This window comes from Rhinolophus ferrumequinum, chromosome 3, assembly GCF_004115265.2.
Source record: "Rhinolophus ferrumequinum isolate MPI-CBG mRhiFer1 chromosome 3, mRhiFer1_v1.p, whole genome shotgun sequence".
NCBI lineage: Eukaryota > Metazoa > Chordata > Mammalia > Chiroptera > Rhinolophidae > Rhinolophus > Rhinolophus ferrumequinum.
Window position 1 is genome coordinate 67158374 of NC_046286.1, and position 16142 is coordinate 67174515.

Below are 16142 nucleotides of genomic sequence, written 5' to 3' on the forward strand. Positions count from 1 at the left end.
CAGTTAATCAAGTTTACTATTTGGAAGGGCTGAAAAAGCTGCATGAAAAAGTTAGACGACCTGAACTTTTCACCAACAATTCATGGCTCTTGCATCACAACAATGCACCAGCTCACACGGCACTGTCTGTGAGAGAGTTTTCAGCCAGTAAACAAATAACTGTATTGGAACACCCTCCCTACTCATCTGATCTGTCCCCCAAGGACTTCTTTCTTTATCTGAAGATAAAGGAAATATTGAAAGAAAGACATTATGATGATATTCAGGACATCAAGGGTAATATGACAGCAGTTCTTATGGCCATTCCAGAAAAAGAGTTCTAAAATTGCTGTGAAGGGTGGAGTAGGCTCTGGCATCAGTGCATAGTTTCCCAAGGGGCGTACTTTGAAGGTGACTGTAGTGATATTCAGCAGTGGGGTATGTAGCACTTTTTCTAGAATGAGTTCACGAACTTAATTGTCAGACCTCATTTGCAGAGAACAGTCTAGGATATTGATTTTTCCACCTGTGGCACTTTTGCTCCTCAGGGCAAACTTGACCATATCTGGAGACATTTTCAGTTGTCACAACTTGGGAGGCGGGATGCTACTGGCCTCTAGTGGGTAGAGACCTGGGGTGCTGTTAAACAGCCTACAGTGCATAGGACAGCACCCCCACTAATACTAACAAAGAATTACCTAGCCCTAAATCTCAATAGTGCCAAGGTTAAGAAACCCTGGTCTAGTAGAAAGGGAGAGATTGGTGGTATTTTTATGTATCAGTTTAATGTCTTATATAAATACTTGATGTTAAAAAACAATCTGTCATCAGGGATTCAAGTAATACTCTTGGTATTAAACAAAAAAAAGTTTATTTTAATGTTTTCCCCATTCACAAACTTATATTTAAATATATAACTAAGTACTCAGTAAATTTTTATCTGCAGGGTTTTCATATTTTGTTCCAAGAAAATCTGTACCTGTTCTATACCTACACTTATGCCATTCCACAAAAGATTTTTATTAAAATTTCACACACACACACCCCAACAATGAAAAGAAAAACAAAGCACATTAAAAATATACCAAATTTTGTAACATATTGGAGATTTCAAATGCATTAACTTAGGATGACAAGTTACTGCATTCTGTGCAGTATTTCTCTATTGAAGAGTATCCAGACATAGAAGAATGAACTGTTTAAAAACCATTACCATTTAGAAGTACCAGTCCTACAACTTCTGTGAAGTACTTTCTTTTAGTTGCACAGTAACAAATTGGATTTGAGGGCTGACGTTGTGGGGACAGAGTCCCAGAGAGCAGTTTCCAGGCTCTCGGCCTCACATGGAAAGGTGCTGGCTCGGGTAGTAGATGGCCATCAGCTGTGGCTAGTTGGCTGTCAGCTGTAACCAGTTAGCCAATTAGCCACTGATGTTACTGCCGAGGCTGCGTTGGTTGGTGAGTCGGTTGGTTGGCAGGCAGAGAAGCGGACAGCAGGTTGCAGGTCGTGTGGATCCAGCCTCCAGTGAGACTATAGTGCCTCCAGTGAGAGTATAGTGGTATGACTCCCCTACCTATGGCTCCAGGGGTGTTCCTTTTTGGCCTCACCATAGCCTGCGTTCTTATGTGGGGAGCGGGACTAGAGGCCCCGCAGGCCACCCCGCACAACAGACGTAATAATGAATTTTCAAATATCATACGCGTATTCGTCAAAAGACTTGATAGTCGTCTTGACTGAATTTACGGTATGAAAATGGTATAGAATGTTAACTAAAAAAATATGCTGATAATAAATATACCATTTTTGCTGATAATATACCATGCTGATAATAAAATATACCATGCTGATAATAAAAATACCATTTTTTAAAAAAATTGTTTTACATTTGGGTTCCACAAAAACTTAACTTTAAAAGCATTTTACTGCTTTTCATTCTCTTTCGTAGTTTCAGAGATGAAAAGTCTGGATTGATGAAGCAGGACCCAAAGTCGTACTACCATCGTCTATAATGACCAGTATAAAATGTAGGGACCTCAGAATACAGGATTTCATGCTCTTCATAGAGACATATAGAAAAACTTGCCTGTTTTTTTCACAGCCAAAATGATTGGACTAGAAGATCTCTAGAGTTCTTTCTAGCTTTAGTTTTCTGGACATCAGTGTATGTTAGTGGAAGATACAATGACTCCTACAGTTTTTGGAATTGACACAAAATAATTTATTCCCATTTTTAGGGTACAAAAAGATTGGTAGAACTACTACTAGTAAGAGGATCATACTGCTCACATTACAGAATCTCTAATTCTTCGTGTCCTATGTGGTATTTATTTTGCTGCTAATTCTGATTCTTCACCTATCGCTAAGTGCTCTATCTCAGTTTCCACTGCTGGTTTCCCTTCACCTTTCTCTCCAATTTTGATGTTCTCCAACATTCTGTATTGCCCCTCCTTTCTTCTGCTGTCTTCAGCTCTCTACCATTCAGATGGTTTTAACTATGAGCTATACACTAATGACATGTTTGTAATTGTTTCCTTGTAACAACAAAAAATTGGCAACATCTCATATGTCTATAGATAGAGGACTGTTAAAAATAAATCATGGAACATGCGTCTATTTAAAACACTAGGCAGATTACAACGCATTATCTTTAAAATAAAGTTTTGCAGAACAGTGTACAGAATATACTAATACTTGCATTTAAAAGGGAGGAGTTCATGGGTGTTGTATTCGGTTGTCAGGGCTGCTATAACAAAATTCCAGAGAGTGGGTGGTTTCAACAACAGAAATTTATTTTCCCACAGTTCCAGAGGCTACAAGATCAAGGTGTTAGCAGGTTTGGTTTCTTCTGTGGTCTCTCTTCTTAGCTTGTAGATGGCTGTCTTCTCCCTGTATCGTCACGTGGTGTTTCTTCTGTGTCCTAATGTCCTGATTATCTATGTGCTAATCTCTTTTTATAAGAACACCAGTCGTATTGGATTAGGGCCCACCCTAATGGCCTCTTTAACTTAATCACCTCTTTAAACCCTGCTTCCAAATACTGGGGGTTTGGGCTTCAACATACAAATTTGAGGGGAACACAGTTCAGTCCATATATACGTATGTCAAAACTCATCAAATTGTATGCTTTAAAGATGTGCAGTTTCTTGTGTGTCGATTACACTTCAACAAATGTGTAGAAAAAAGTGGAGGAAGGGAATATATATTTATGTTTAATTTATATGCATGAGTAGTTACCTTTTGCAGAAGAGGTGAGTGCATAGCAGATAAGAGATCAAACATGAGACTTTTTAAAGTATAGAAATGTATTACTGATTCAAAAAAATTACCTAAATATTTTTTAAACATGATGGTAACACCAAGCACTTTGTGAGTTGGGAGAGGCCGCTGCGAGCTGCCACATGAGCCACATTCAGGCAGCTGTGGGCTGAGCTCAGTGGGCAGGCACAGGCACACACAGCTCTTCTTAGGAGTTCTGCCACTCTCTCTGACACGATTATCTTATCTGAGCTAAGTAATGGAACTTACCTTTGTTCAAGGCTATCTGCCATAGCCTTGACCATATTATTTTCCCATATTTATTTTGTAACTCTTTTAACTGACTAAAATTTTACTTTCTTTTTTACTTGTCCATATGCTCTTAAAATAACAAAATAAAAAAGATTGACTTTATTATTATAAAACACAGCTGTATCCAGAGGCAAATTACAGTTTTCAAAAGAGTTTTAGTTTGATTTGCTAAGTGCTTTAATTGGTAGCACCTCCATCTCTTTATCTACCCCTCATTTGCTAACTTTATTCAGCTAGTTTTCGGGGCAGTTTACAGGTCACAGAAACAAATTTGAGCTGTGGTCTCCTATGAGTTTTTCTCCTTCCTAGTTATAACCCAAACATCGAGTAGTCATTAGGTTAAAAGGTTTGAGAATAATTTGAACATCTTACAGAATTTTGGTACAGAAATTTGTTCTGAATATAGATTTTCATAGGAAGAGTTTTTTTAAAAAAAAATTAATGCATTCCACCCAGCTCTTAAGAATGCTTTAAATTAAAACTATGACAGAGTTTATTTTAGGAAAATAATACCGGTTTGCATTTACATAAAGTAGTCCTGTTTTATCAGTGAAATTGAGGGAGAACGTAAAGATAATCAACTTCATAAAATGAAGTTAAAAATGCTGTGGGGACAGAGCCAGGAGTGTAGTTTCCAGGCTCTCGGCCTCACATGGAAAGGTGCTGGCTCAAGTAGTAAATGGCCATCAACTGTGATTGGATGGCCATCAGCTGTGGCTAGGTGGCCGTCAGCTGTAACCAGTGAGCCATTGGCCACTAATATAACTGCTGTGGCTATGGCTAGCAAAAATGGGGGCTAGCAAGAAGGTGGTGGCTGGCAAGCACGGACTGCAGTTAGCACGGTGGAGTGCGGGTTGCAGATTGCAGAGAAGTGGACAGCAGGTTGCAGATAGTGTGGCTCCTGCTTCCTGTGTCTACAACCCAGCAGCCAGCGAGATTACAGTGGTGTGACTCCCCTATCTAAGCTCCGTGGGTGTTCCTTTTTGGCCTCACCATGTCCTGCGTTCTTATGTGGGGAGAGAAACCAGAGACCCCGCATGACACCCTGCATGACAAATGCATTCTAAAGATCACCTTCTTTTCTTTATCCACTGATGACTTGTTTGTTCTTAGCATATACGAAGGCCAGTAAACAGCACTGAATTTATATGAAGATGTCACAGGGAGTTGTGTAGGCTCCAGTGTGGAGTTAATAGGTTATGGGTGCCCTCAGGGATGCCAGATAAAAATTTCTTTTGTGCTATAGCTGTTTCTTGTTTGTGGTGATTACGTGAGCCATATTCAGGTCCAAGAATCCAAATTTAGAAATGGTCTTTGGAGCTGTTGTCTTACACTCCGTCTTCTAGGCCCAATTTGAATTCCTAATATAAACTATGGAGCTTTGTTAATAATAAATCACCAGCTTTGAAACCTTGGGCAAAATAATTTTCCTGAGCCTTATTTTCCCCAATTAAAAAGGTTGTTGTCCTCAAATAATATATACCTCCCCCACTCTCAAAACCCCCCACCAGAGTGGTGCATTTGTTTCTATTGGTGAACCTACATCAATCGACATAGGATTATCCCCTATAATGGGAGAGGCTGTGCAGGCGCGGTGGTATCAGGGAAATCTTTGTATCTTCCTCTAAATTTTGCTATGAGTCTAAAACGCTCTTAAAAAGGTTTTAAAATTGTATATGTAATTTTTAAAAGAATTTATTTTGTATATATTTTCATTAAAAATATGTACATATATAATAATATATTTCTGTATCTCTGAAGTGCTTATAATAAGTGCTCACTGAATGCCAGCCCGCAACCCACATGATTCCTCCTTACACAAGTCCTGCAGCCATGCCTAGTGTGGTCTGCCCAACTGGGTGCTCTCACTTGACTCAAAAGTTTATGATTGTCAAACTGTATTATCAGAGAATGATGAAGAGCAGGAGGCACTGCCGTCTCTGGATAAACCTGGCTGGTACTCCCAAGGGAACGCTGTCCACCTGTATGAACTTCTGAAGAAAATGACCGGCAAACCTGAACCCAAGGTATTTTCTGATTGATGCAGAGTCCTTGATGCCCACTTGCAGACATAAGCCATTATAAACTAAAACCATGATGCTAAATGCATTCAGCTGAATCATCTGTAGGGAAACATCTGCCTCTGCCTATCTACCAATCTCTTCTCTTCCCTCTCCTGCTAAACTAAACCTTTGTTGATGTAGATGGGCTCTTTATCAGCAACTGAGAAGAGCAGAGATTCCAAGCAGGGGCTACAGGTCTAGGGGATACCCCAGATTAGTGTGTGGGATACCTGAGTAATGATATCCTGGTAACAGTCCATCAGAAACATTTTTAGATGTAAAATAAGCAATAACTGAAATTACATGACAGACTAAAGAAACACTTGCTTTTGACACTCTGGTCACTTTGTTGATGTTTGACATTGGTGCATTTTTAACAGCAAGACCTTTCGTCTGAAAAATGTCTGCCAGGAGCCCTTTGAGCAGGAGAGATCAGTGGGTAGCTGAGTCTGCTCCATTGGCTGCCATGTTGCCACGGCCCCCTGGGAAGTCCTGAGGGATTTAGTGGACAGAGCATCCTGACGTGGAGGTTCTAGTTCATATTCCTTTAACCTTGTTTTCTCTTCTGTAAAAGGGGTGTGGACTAGATCAGTAGGATTTTGCCGCAGAATACATGGGGAGCTTCTCAAAGTCCACTTGCCCAACCCCACTCTCAGAGATTCTGTTTCAGCAGGTCCGGCGAGGCCCAGAAACTCTTTGGAAAAGTGGTTGTGATGTGCACGCCTCTAATCTAACCCACTATAACAAGTCATCTCTATTATCTCACCAGTTCTTCAACTCTAGGGGCAGGTCTAATTGTAAACATAGGGACTCTTTCACTTTTTAAAAAAATTGAATAAAATCACTTATTTTCTACCTTTCTTCTACCTGTGGATACATTATATAACTTCTTAAAACAAACATGGAACCCTGCAAACCAGATGGGGCAAGTCAGCGGTCACCCTTTATTCAAGGAGGTTTAATATGTCCTACTCCAATACCTGTTGAGGAATTTTCTTCTGCCTGGCATGAAATGAACACCACTCTCTTTCACAACTCTCATGCCTCAAACAGAATTTGATGTCTGACTTACAGGTTGTTTACTTTGGTGACAGCATGCATTCAGACATTTTCCCAGCCCGCCATTATAGTAACTGGGAGACAGTCCTCATCCTGGAAGAGCTCAGAGGGGACAGAAACGGGAAGCCTGAGGAATCAGAGCCTCTAGAGAAGAAAGGAAAATATGAGGTAAGGGTTCCCTTGAGCGCTTTCATTGAAAGAAAAACCGTTATGTTTGACATGTCTTAAAAAGTGCTTGTTTGTGCCAAGAGTGATGAAATCTGTTGGCAGTTAATTGTGATCTTCTTGCCAACTCAACTCTATAAGTTGATCTTGTTGATAATTTTTAAACGATGCCAAGATAACGCAGACAATCTGTCTGTATTTCACCCCTCTGCTTTTATCCAATGCTGTGGAACCATGGATGGTTTTTGGTTGCTGCTGAGGCAGCCAGACCCTGACTCACTATATTCATGTTGTCTCTTTTGCTTGGCCATGAAAGTTCTTGTGCTGTCTCTTCATGGATCTAACTTAACTAAATTGGTAGCTCCTTTAGACTTAATAACTCCTGAGCCCCCAGAATGAACTTAGGTGAGGTAAAGAAAAGGAAAATATGTCGTAAATCTAGAAAAGTAAAATAGTGTTTAAAAGCAAAAAAAAAGCCGAAAAGAAGAAAGATCAGAAAATAAGGTGCATTTTTCTAAACTCATCCCAAGGGAACAATTCTAAAGAAGGAAAAACTCAAATCAGAAAACAAATATTTCAAAAAATAGCAATAAAAGGGAATAAGCTATCAAGCCACAAAAAGACACGGAAGAGACTGAAGTGCGTGTCACTAAGCGAAAGAAGCCAATCTGAAAATGCTACGTGCTGTATGACGCCAACTATGTGACAGTCTGGAAAAGGCAAAACTATAAAAAGAGGCAAAAGACCAGTGAGTCCAGGAGTTCAGGCGGGAGGGGAATGAATAAATGGAGCACAGGGGATTTTTACGGTGGTAGAACTGTTCTGTATGATACTGTAATGGTGAGTACATGACATTATGCATTTGTCAGAACCCATAGAATAGTACAACATAAAGTGTGAACCCTAAAGGAAACTACAAACTTTTGTCAATAATAATGTGTCTATATTGGTTAATCAGTTGTAACAAATGTACCATACCAATTAATACAAGATGTGAATCATGGGAGAAATAGTGGTAGGAGGCAGGAGGGGAACATATACATAAGAATTTCCTGTCCTTTCTGTTCTATTTGCCTGTAAACCTAAAGCTGATCTAAAAAAATAGAGTCTATTATTAAAAGAAAAAAAATAACAATAAGCAGATCCAACAAGATGTTAGAATAAAGGAGTCAGGTTTCCATTGAGGTTTCCATTGAGTAGCATTTAGTCTTCAACGTGACATTGGAAGTTCTTTGGACAATTTGGGTTAAAAAGAGCTTTAAAACAACCTTCCAGAAGGTGGGCCTTCTAACCCGAGTGACTTTGGGAAAAGTTTTCACTAAAGAAAGATTTGGTTTCTTCAGAACGATTTGAGAATGTGGGGACAATAATAAGAAAATCAGTGGGAAAGTTTCCTCCAGCATTATGTACACAGTACCCCCATCATTCTCCCACAGACCCCCTTTTCTCTTGTTAGTTACAAATACATAATAAAGAACTACTTGGCTCTTAGACAGGAAATGGTGAGTCAACAGCTTGAACATTTTAGCTCCTAATATAAAATTGAAATAATGTTCCTTCTCCATCAAACTCCACCCCCCCAAACCAACCCACCTCTGCTCCACTAAAAATGGACAAGGAAACAAAGAACAGGAGGGTTTGGCCAAGTGACAAAGTTAGAATAAAGACCTAAAAAGGTCCCAGCACTAGCCCTGAACTCTAGTTCCATCTCTTATTCTGTAAAGGTTGCAGAAGTGGAATTGTGGAGGATGGAGTCCTCTCTTCTGTTGGAGTCTAAAGCAAGTGTTTTGCTGGGGATTCCCAGTAGCCCAAAGCCAAGTATCCTCCTACTACTTGACTTCAAAATTATCCTGGTCAGACTGAATGCCATCATGTCTCTAGTTTGTTTTTGAGGCAGTATTTGTGTTGATGGGCCCACCCTTAGCAGATGTTCCAAGCCAACTTAGTTGTTTTATCTGCTTTAAGGAAAACCCTCTATCATACATCTTTCTGCTTATATTTAAAGGCAGATTATGCATAATTTAAAGATAATTATGTGTTATTGGTTTTTTTCAAAATTTATCTTCTAACACAAACTTAGAACCACAACTTCTAAAAATCAGACTGCTTTCTTATTAAGTTCAGGTTTGCTCCACTGGACAGCACACTTTCGTCAGCACACCAAAGCCAGGCGTAAGTCCAGCATGGCAGGAGAATTCAGATTCTTTCCTGCTTCCCCGTGGAGGGGACAAGTATACAAACGTCCTCAATTGCTACAGCAGGAGGGAAACTGTCTTTAAAGAGAGCTAAACAGAAACCATTGTGTGAGCATTCTTCTGTTTATTTTCTGATTATTCAGAAAAATGGAGTTTAGTTTTTCTAACCAAATGTCAGACACAGAAAGTGTAATGTGCAGTCTGTTGGTGAGTACAAAGCCTGAATGCAAAGGGATTTAATTCCATATTTCTAGTTGCTTTATTCAGTCTAAGTGAACTTGAAACAATATAATTAAAAACCAAATTAACTAGATCATTTCAGGATTGATGGAATGAATCAGAACATTTACATTTACTACATTCCGTGGAGATCAGCGTTTTGTTTCACTCAGACTTGAATTCAGTTTCTCAGATATTTACAGCAATTTCCTTCCTTGATAAAACCACCTGGAATGTGAAGATCACTTTCACCTCCCTTCATTTGTGACAGGAATCTCAAGATAAAGACAGAGAACATTTCAAGTTGCACTCCAAAGGCTTATGCAAGAAACTTTTTCCAAAATCTTAATACATCTGTTGGTTATCTTCTTTGTTATATTGGAGCATGATAAATAAACAAAATTGGCACATTGTAATGATTCAAATAAGCCTAGTTATGGAGACTAAGAAAGAATAATTTGTTTCCATTAATTTTTATTTCCAGAATTAAATCAAAAGTCACTTCATTAATCATAATTACTTGGACAGTCTTAATTTTATAAGACCAACCTCCTACATAGGAAAAGGAGGTTGGCCTCCTCTTTAGCTTCCTTCAGTACTGTTCTCATTTATTTCTTCATTTTAATTTACAACAAATAAAAATGTATTCTCAGGCTTTTTTAGAATAACATGTTATGAAATTTAGGTACCAAAATAATTCATTTTAATGATGAAAATTCTCAGCAAACAAGAAAGGGCCAGCCTGTAATTAGAGAGATGCTATCCACAAAAAACCCAGTGGGAATGTAATCTGTAATGTAATATTTAATGTAAAGTCATATTTAATGGAGACGCTTGTCCTTTAAGGTTCTGAATTCGACAAAGGATACCTGTTGTTAATTATATCATATAATAAAAGAAAAAGGCCAACTCCACAAGAAAAGAAAAAGAAATGTGGAATTAGGATTAGAAGACACCAAATTGTGATTATTTTGGAGTTATATGATCATTAGCATAGAAGACCATAGGGAATAAACAAACTTTTATGACTAATAAGAGAGTTCTTAGAATGCTAGATCCAAATCAGCATTCAAAAATTAATACCTTATCTCTATGCCGCCAGTAACAACTTACAAAATGTAAGAGAAATAAATCATTTACAAAAGCAATGAAATGAATCACTATCTAGGAATTAACTTAAATTCATAAGACCTTGATGAAGACATTTTTAAGGCTCTGTTAGATTCTGAATGGGTAAAGGGGGTCAAAATGTACAAATTTCCAATTGTGAAATAAGTAAGTCCTGGGGATGTAATGTACAGCATGGTGACTATAGTTAATACTATATTGTATATTTGAAAGTTGCTAAGAGAGTAGATCTTTACAGTTCTCACCACACACACAAAAAAATTGTGACTGTTGTGATGGATGTTAACTAAACTTTATTGTAGTGATTATTTCACAGTATACACAAATATCCAATAATGACATGGTATACCTGAAACTTATATGGTTTATGTCAATTATAACTGAAGGCCCCAAAAAAGCTAAGACAATTTGTTAAAAAAGGATAATGAAGGGAGGGAATCTGTCTGTCAAATACTAACCATGTTAGGAAGCTACAGTAACTTTTTTTAACTATAATACTGGTGACATAATATATAAAAAAGGTCAGTAAACAGAAGGAAAAGAATGCAGACATAGGACCCTGTCTCACATTCCAAGTTACCATGAAAATGTGATATATGATAGAAGATTAGCAATCAGCAGGAAAGGATAAACAGTTTGGTAAATAACACTGAGTAAATGGTCTCAGTATATGGAGAAAAATAAGATGAGTCCCTTTCTCACTAATTCTGAATGGGTTATGGACCTGAAAGTAAAAAATTATCTGTAAAATTAATTGAAGAAAATTTATGAAAACATTGTGACCTCAAGGTAGGGAAGGATTTCTCAAATTATGACCCCAAATGACAAGATCAAGTAGAAAAATTGATAACTTTACATCAATATTAAATATTGTTTTCAAGATACCTGAAATACTGTTAACTAGGAGGAAAAGACAGGGAAAGGGGTCTTGCAGCACCCATCCAGATGGAACCTTATGAAATTGCCATTTTTTGTACGTCAAAAATAGTTGAACATAGCACATTCATATGGTTCAATCCAATAAAACCAAGAGTGAATTTATATCTAGCATGTAAGAAATAGAACATTCAAGTAGGAAACTGCACAAAAAGTATCAGACAGTTGACTGAAGGGGAAAGCTTATGTATGAGAGGAGATGCCCATCCTCACTAGTAATCCATGAAGTGCAGATTAAAACAATGGCGATACTGATACCACCTTAAAGCAAAAAGATTGATAAATCTGAGTCTGGATTTTTAAACTGACTTACTAATAAAATAGTCTGAGATACAGTTCTATGAGTTAACTTAGAAAAACATAAACTGGGACCAATATTGTTGACTGAAGCTTCAGTTCGTTGCATTTGACAACATATGAATGTTGGGGGAATAGAAACATTTAGATCATAGCAGCATCCATATTACATTGAATCAGAAAGGGTAGCTATGTCTGTTTTCTTTTTTTCTTAGGAATAGGGAGGAGCCTAGATTCTATCACATGTGTGCAGAACCGTTATCTACATATAGTATGTGTAATGTGAATCACTTCTTCTCACTAATTATTTTAGAAAAGATAGGAACTAAAGAAAATTTATCCTATAAAATTGCTCTTTAGACCTTGAGAAATTATATTGAAATATACCTTCAATGTACACACAGGAGCATGGATATTCATATTCTATACTGCTCTTAAATATCTTTGGTGAAATCCAAATCAGTTCTTGCTGATTTCTAGACACCATCATCTAAAAACATATAGCCTCATCTTGCTTCACAAAGTGAGTTCCACCACAAAGAAATATGAATCTAGAGGCAGATTTGGGACTCTGTGCTGCTCTAAATTGAAATTTTCCTCAGAAAAGGATGACAGATTGTATAATCCAGATTATATGGATGTGATAGGATTTTTTTTTAGTTCTTAAATTTATGCCATATCCATAAAACACTGAGAAGTATTTATTGAATGAGTCTTTTATTTAATCTATAATTTTCATGTACCTGCTCTGTCCTAGGCACTAAACCTTAGGGATACACTAATACATAAGAAAGTACCTAAACTTACGTAGTTAATGATCTGTCAAGGGTAAAAAGTAAATAGCCTGATAATTGTGAGATTGTATGAGGAGTAGTATATTAGGGATAAACTCGGGATGTAGGAAATTGGAGGAGGCGACCTACTCCAACGTGAGTGTGGCAAATGTCTGTGATGGCATCCTGTCCAGATCCCAAAGGGTGAGAAAGGGTTCCGAAACAAAATCAGGGGTGGATACTTTTAAAGACTGCTAAGCTTTGTTTTACTTTATATATTGTATATAGTTCGGTTAAGGTAAACTGAAATTCCTACAGATTTTTTTTTTTTTTGATTTATTAGTTTGGGGGAAAAACTTGTAAGATTGAACATTAATCACAGGTTTTCATTGTTCTATTCTCTTGTTTCAGGGACAGAAGGCAAAGCCTCTAAATTCATTATCTAAAAAATGGGGCTCGTTTTTCATTGATTCCATTTCGGGACTGAAAAACACAGAAGACTCCTTGGTTTATACATGGTCTTGTAGGAGAATCAGTACCTACAGCACTATTGCAATTCCAAGTATTGAAGCAATAGCAGGTAAGGGGGGAAATATTTATAAAGCTTTTCCTCTTACTAGACAACAATGACTTTAAGTACTAGAATTCTTGCATTTAAAAGAAGAAAATTTTTCCACATTTTCTTGGAAAACATCTAGGTTTGACAACCTACAGTGTTTCCCCAAAAATAAGACTTACCCCGAAAAAAAGCCCCAGTTAAGATCATCAGCCAGATGGACCCAATTAGTATGTTATGACGATGTTCCAGAAGAAGGTGACATGACTATATTTTAATAAATGTAGATTGTTGTACAAGACATTCCCTGAAAATAAGCCCTAATGCGTCTTTTGGAGCAAGACCCAGTCTTATTTTCGTGGAAACACGGTAGGTAATTATGACCTGCCCATCTCCTGGAGCCAACTACAAAAGCTGGACATTTTTTTTTCAAGTCTGCTGGGAGTCATAAGTAGGAAAAAATTACCAGGACAAGATGCTAAGGAGGCCAAGTAAAATGAACCTGACTTCGGGGGCTGCGTTTCTTCCTGAGTGTTTGCTGATTCGAGAGAGAACACCAAAGAAAGGGAGTGGGGCTTTCAGTAGCTTCATGAGCCTACAGGAACAGAAAGTAGAGGGTAGAGCCTGCTGAACGAAGAATGGACTTGGTGGACTCTCTCAATCTGTGTTGAAACCCCAAAGGACTTTACTTTAGAGTGAGGATGAATTAGAAGTAGGACTGAAGCTCAGCTTTAAATCAAATGAATCCCTAAAATTGGATTCAGAAGATTCTACACTGGTAGTGCCCCAAGGCACCTGGTAGAAACCAATGAATATTCTCTTGAGGAATATAACATTCTAGGACTCAGATTATTTCTAAAAACAATATAAGGTTCAGCATATAATGAAAAATAGTGAGGCACATAAGGATATGAGACTACACTAACAGAAATAACCAAGTTTACTATAGTCAAGTACAGAAAAAAAGGAATGAGAAATTTTATGGTTTTATAAAAAACCAAAAAAAGAATGGACAGTCTAAAATTGAAATATTAAAAAAATAAAAATTAAGAATTTAATGGATGGGTTTAGCACCAGTTTAGACACAGTTGAAAAATGAATTAGTGCACCGGAAAATAGGTCAAAAGATTTTTAGAAAGAAAAAAAATGAAGGAAATGTATGTCCAGAAGACCTACACTAAAGTAAATACTAAAGAGTATTGTTCTTCAGACAAAAGTAAGAATGATCCCTGTTGGAAGATTGGCGATGCAAGAAGGAATATGCAGCAACAAAAGGATAGATATGTGAATAATTTAAAATGAATATTTACTTTTGGAAACAATTAAAAAAAGAAGTCCTATGGGGTTTAAACACAGAATTTAAAAACATGAAAGCAATGGCATATAAATCCCAAAGGGAGACAGCTGAAGTTAAACTGTTCTAAATCCTTGTATTATATGGTAAAGGATACAAGTATGATAGCGATAAGTCAAAAATGTGTGTTGTAATCAAAAGAATTGTAATGATATACATTCTGAGCTAATTATGTAAAATAGCTTTAAAATCTAAAAGAAAACAAGAAAGGGAAATAAAGAGAACATTAAGAATAAGTAAGACAAATGGAGAGCATTGAGTAAAATGATAGATCTAAACCTGAGTGATTACATTAAACGTAGGTAGCTAAATATTCTAATTAAAAGCCTGTGAAATAACAAAACCCAACTATGCGTTATTCATAAGAGACACCTCTGAAACATAAGGACACTGAAGTTTAAACATCAGAAGATGGAAAGAGATACCATGCTAACAAAAGAAGATTCGAGTTCGCTATATTAATGTGAAACAAAGTAGACCTTAAGGGAAAAATCCATTAACATGAAAGAGAATCACTTCATAATAATAAGTTGTTTTCAGAAATATATAATTGAAAGTCTGAGATATTCACCAGGGCCCCGCTCCTCTCTCAAGTCAGAACTTAATCCCTCCCTGTTTTCTCAGTATCAAGAAACTGCTGAAAATTCCACTCTGCTTTACAGAGGTGTGTGCTTCTGCTTGATTCTTAGTTTCCTGAAGTTCCCTTCAGAATTTGGGAAACAGCTGGAGAAAACCAGCGGGGTCCGTTTCTCCACCCCTTCCTTTAAAGAGCATTCCTAAACCTATTTTTCTTCCCAGCCCTTCAAGACTGACAAAAGTTCTACCACTTTTCTGCTCCGAGTAACTGTCCCTGCCCCAAGCCACAATTCAAGTGCCTAAAGGAAAAAGCTGGGGCAGAATGTCAGCTCACATCTCTGCTTGTTACTCCTTCCCAGGAATTGTGTTTCCACGTCTTGGTCTCTTCTTTAGCTCTCCAGTGACTTCACTCTGATGTTTATATTTTATCCTGCTTCGCTAGTTGCCTCAGTTCCAATTTAGAAATGAAAGTACACTTAAGGTTCTTCTTCCTTCAGCTGAGGATGATAATACCAGGCTTCATTTCCTCCCTCATAGGAGGGATGTGAGAGAAAACAAAGCAAGATAATTTACCTGAATTATTGGTAGTAGGATGATGATGACGACGATGACGACGACGACGGCAACATCTAATCTAACATATGTAGGACCTTCCCAAAGGTCCATCCTCTATGGTGGTATACAAATCTAGTGTATCAGTATATTCTATTCATTGAAATATCTCATTATCATTGGTTTCAAAGAATGGTTTATTTTTTTCATTCTTCCATGCTTACACAAACACAGAAAATTAAAGAAAAATAACCTAAATACATGTCTTCCTTTTACAAATGACTTTCCTGTTAAAGAAATAGACCTTGTAACTTGGAGGAAGCCCAGAATTAAATAACTACTATTTTTACTTTTTATATTTCACTTTTCCTTTCTTTCAAAGTGATTCATATTTATAGTGAGAGAGTAGGGTAGTGTGATAGTGGAAGTTACTGAATTATTTTAAGGGACCTGGATAAAAACTGTTCAATAGGCTATATTTGTCAAATAGCAAGAAAATCAAAGAAAAGTGAATCTCCACTATTGCAAGATTTAAATACTTCTCCAAAGAAATGGAAAATATCCCCCTCTTTATCTTCTGTGGTGATCACCTCTCCTTACAGAAGATATCATCAGGACCCTCCCGTTTTCATTTTCTGAAGGCTTTCTTCCACAGCACCCTGGAAAAGAACTTGGCAGGGCCTTTGTCTTCTAACTTCTCTCAGGAGAACGTATTAAATATGG

General features: G+C 37.4%; 1 protein-coding gene across 2 annotated transcripts in view; it reads left to right on the forward strand.

Moving 5' to 3' along the window:
- Positions 1–16142, forward strand: part of NT5DC1 (5'-nucleotidase domain containing 1) — a 124903-nt gene that overhangs the window by 103256 nt on the left and 5505 nt on the right. For both annotated transcript variants that reach the window (XM_033102681.1, XM_033102680.1), the window contains exons 9-11: positions 5455–5573; positions 6684–6836; positions 12793–12961. In XM_033102681.1, the coding sequence (XP_032958572.1) occupies positions 5455–5573; positions 6684–6836; positions 12793–12961 (441 nt within the window). The remainder of the gene's footprint in view (positions 1–5454; positions 5574–6683; positions 6837–12792; positions 12962–16142) is intronic.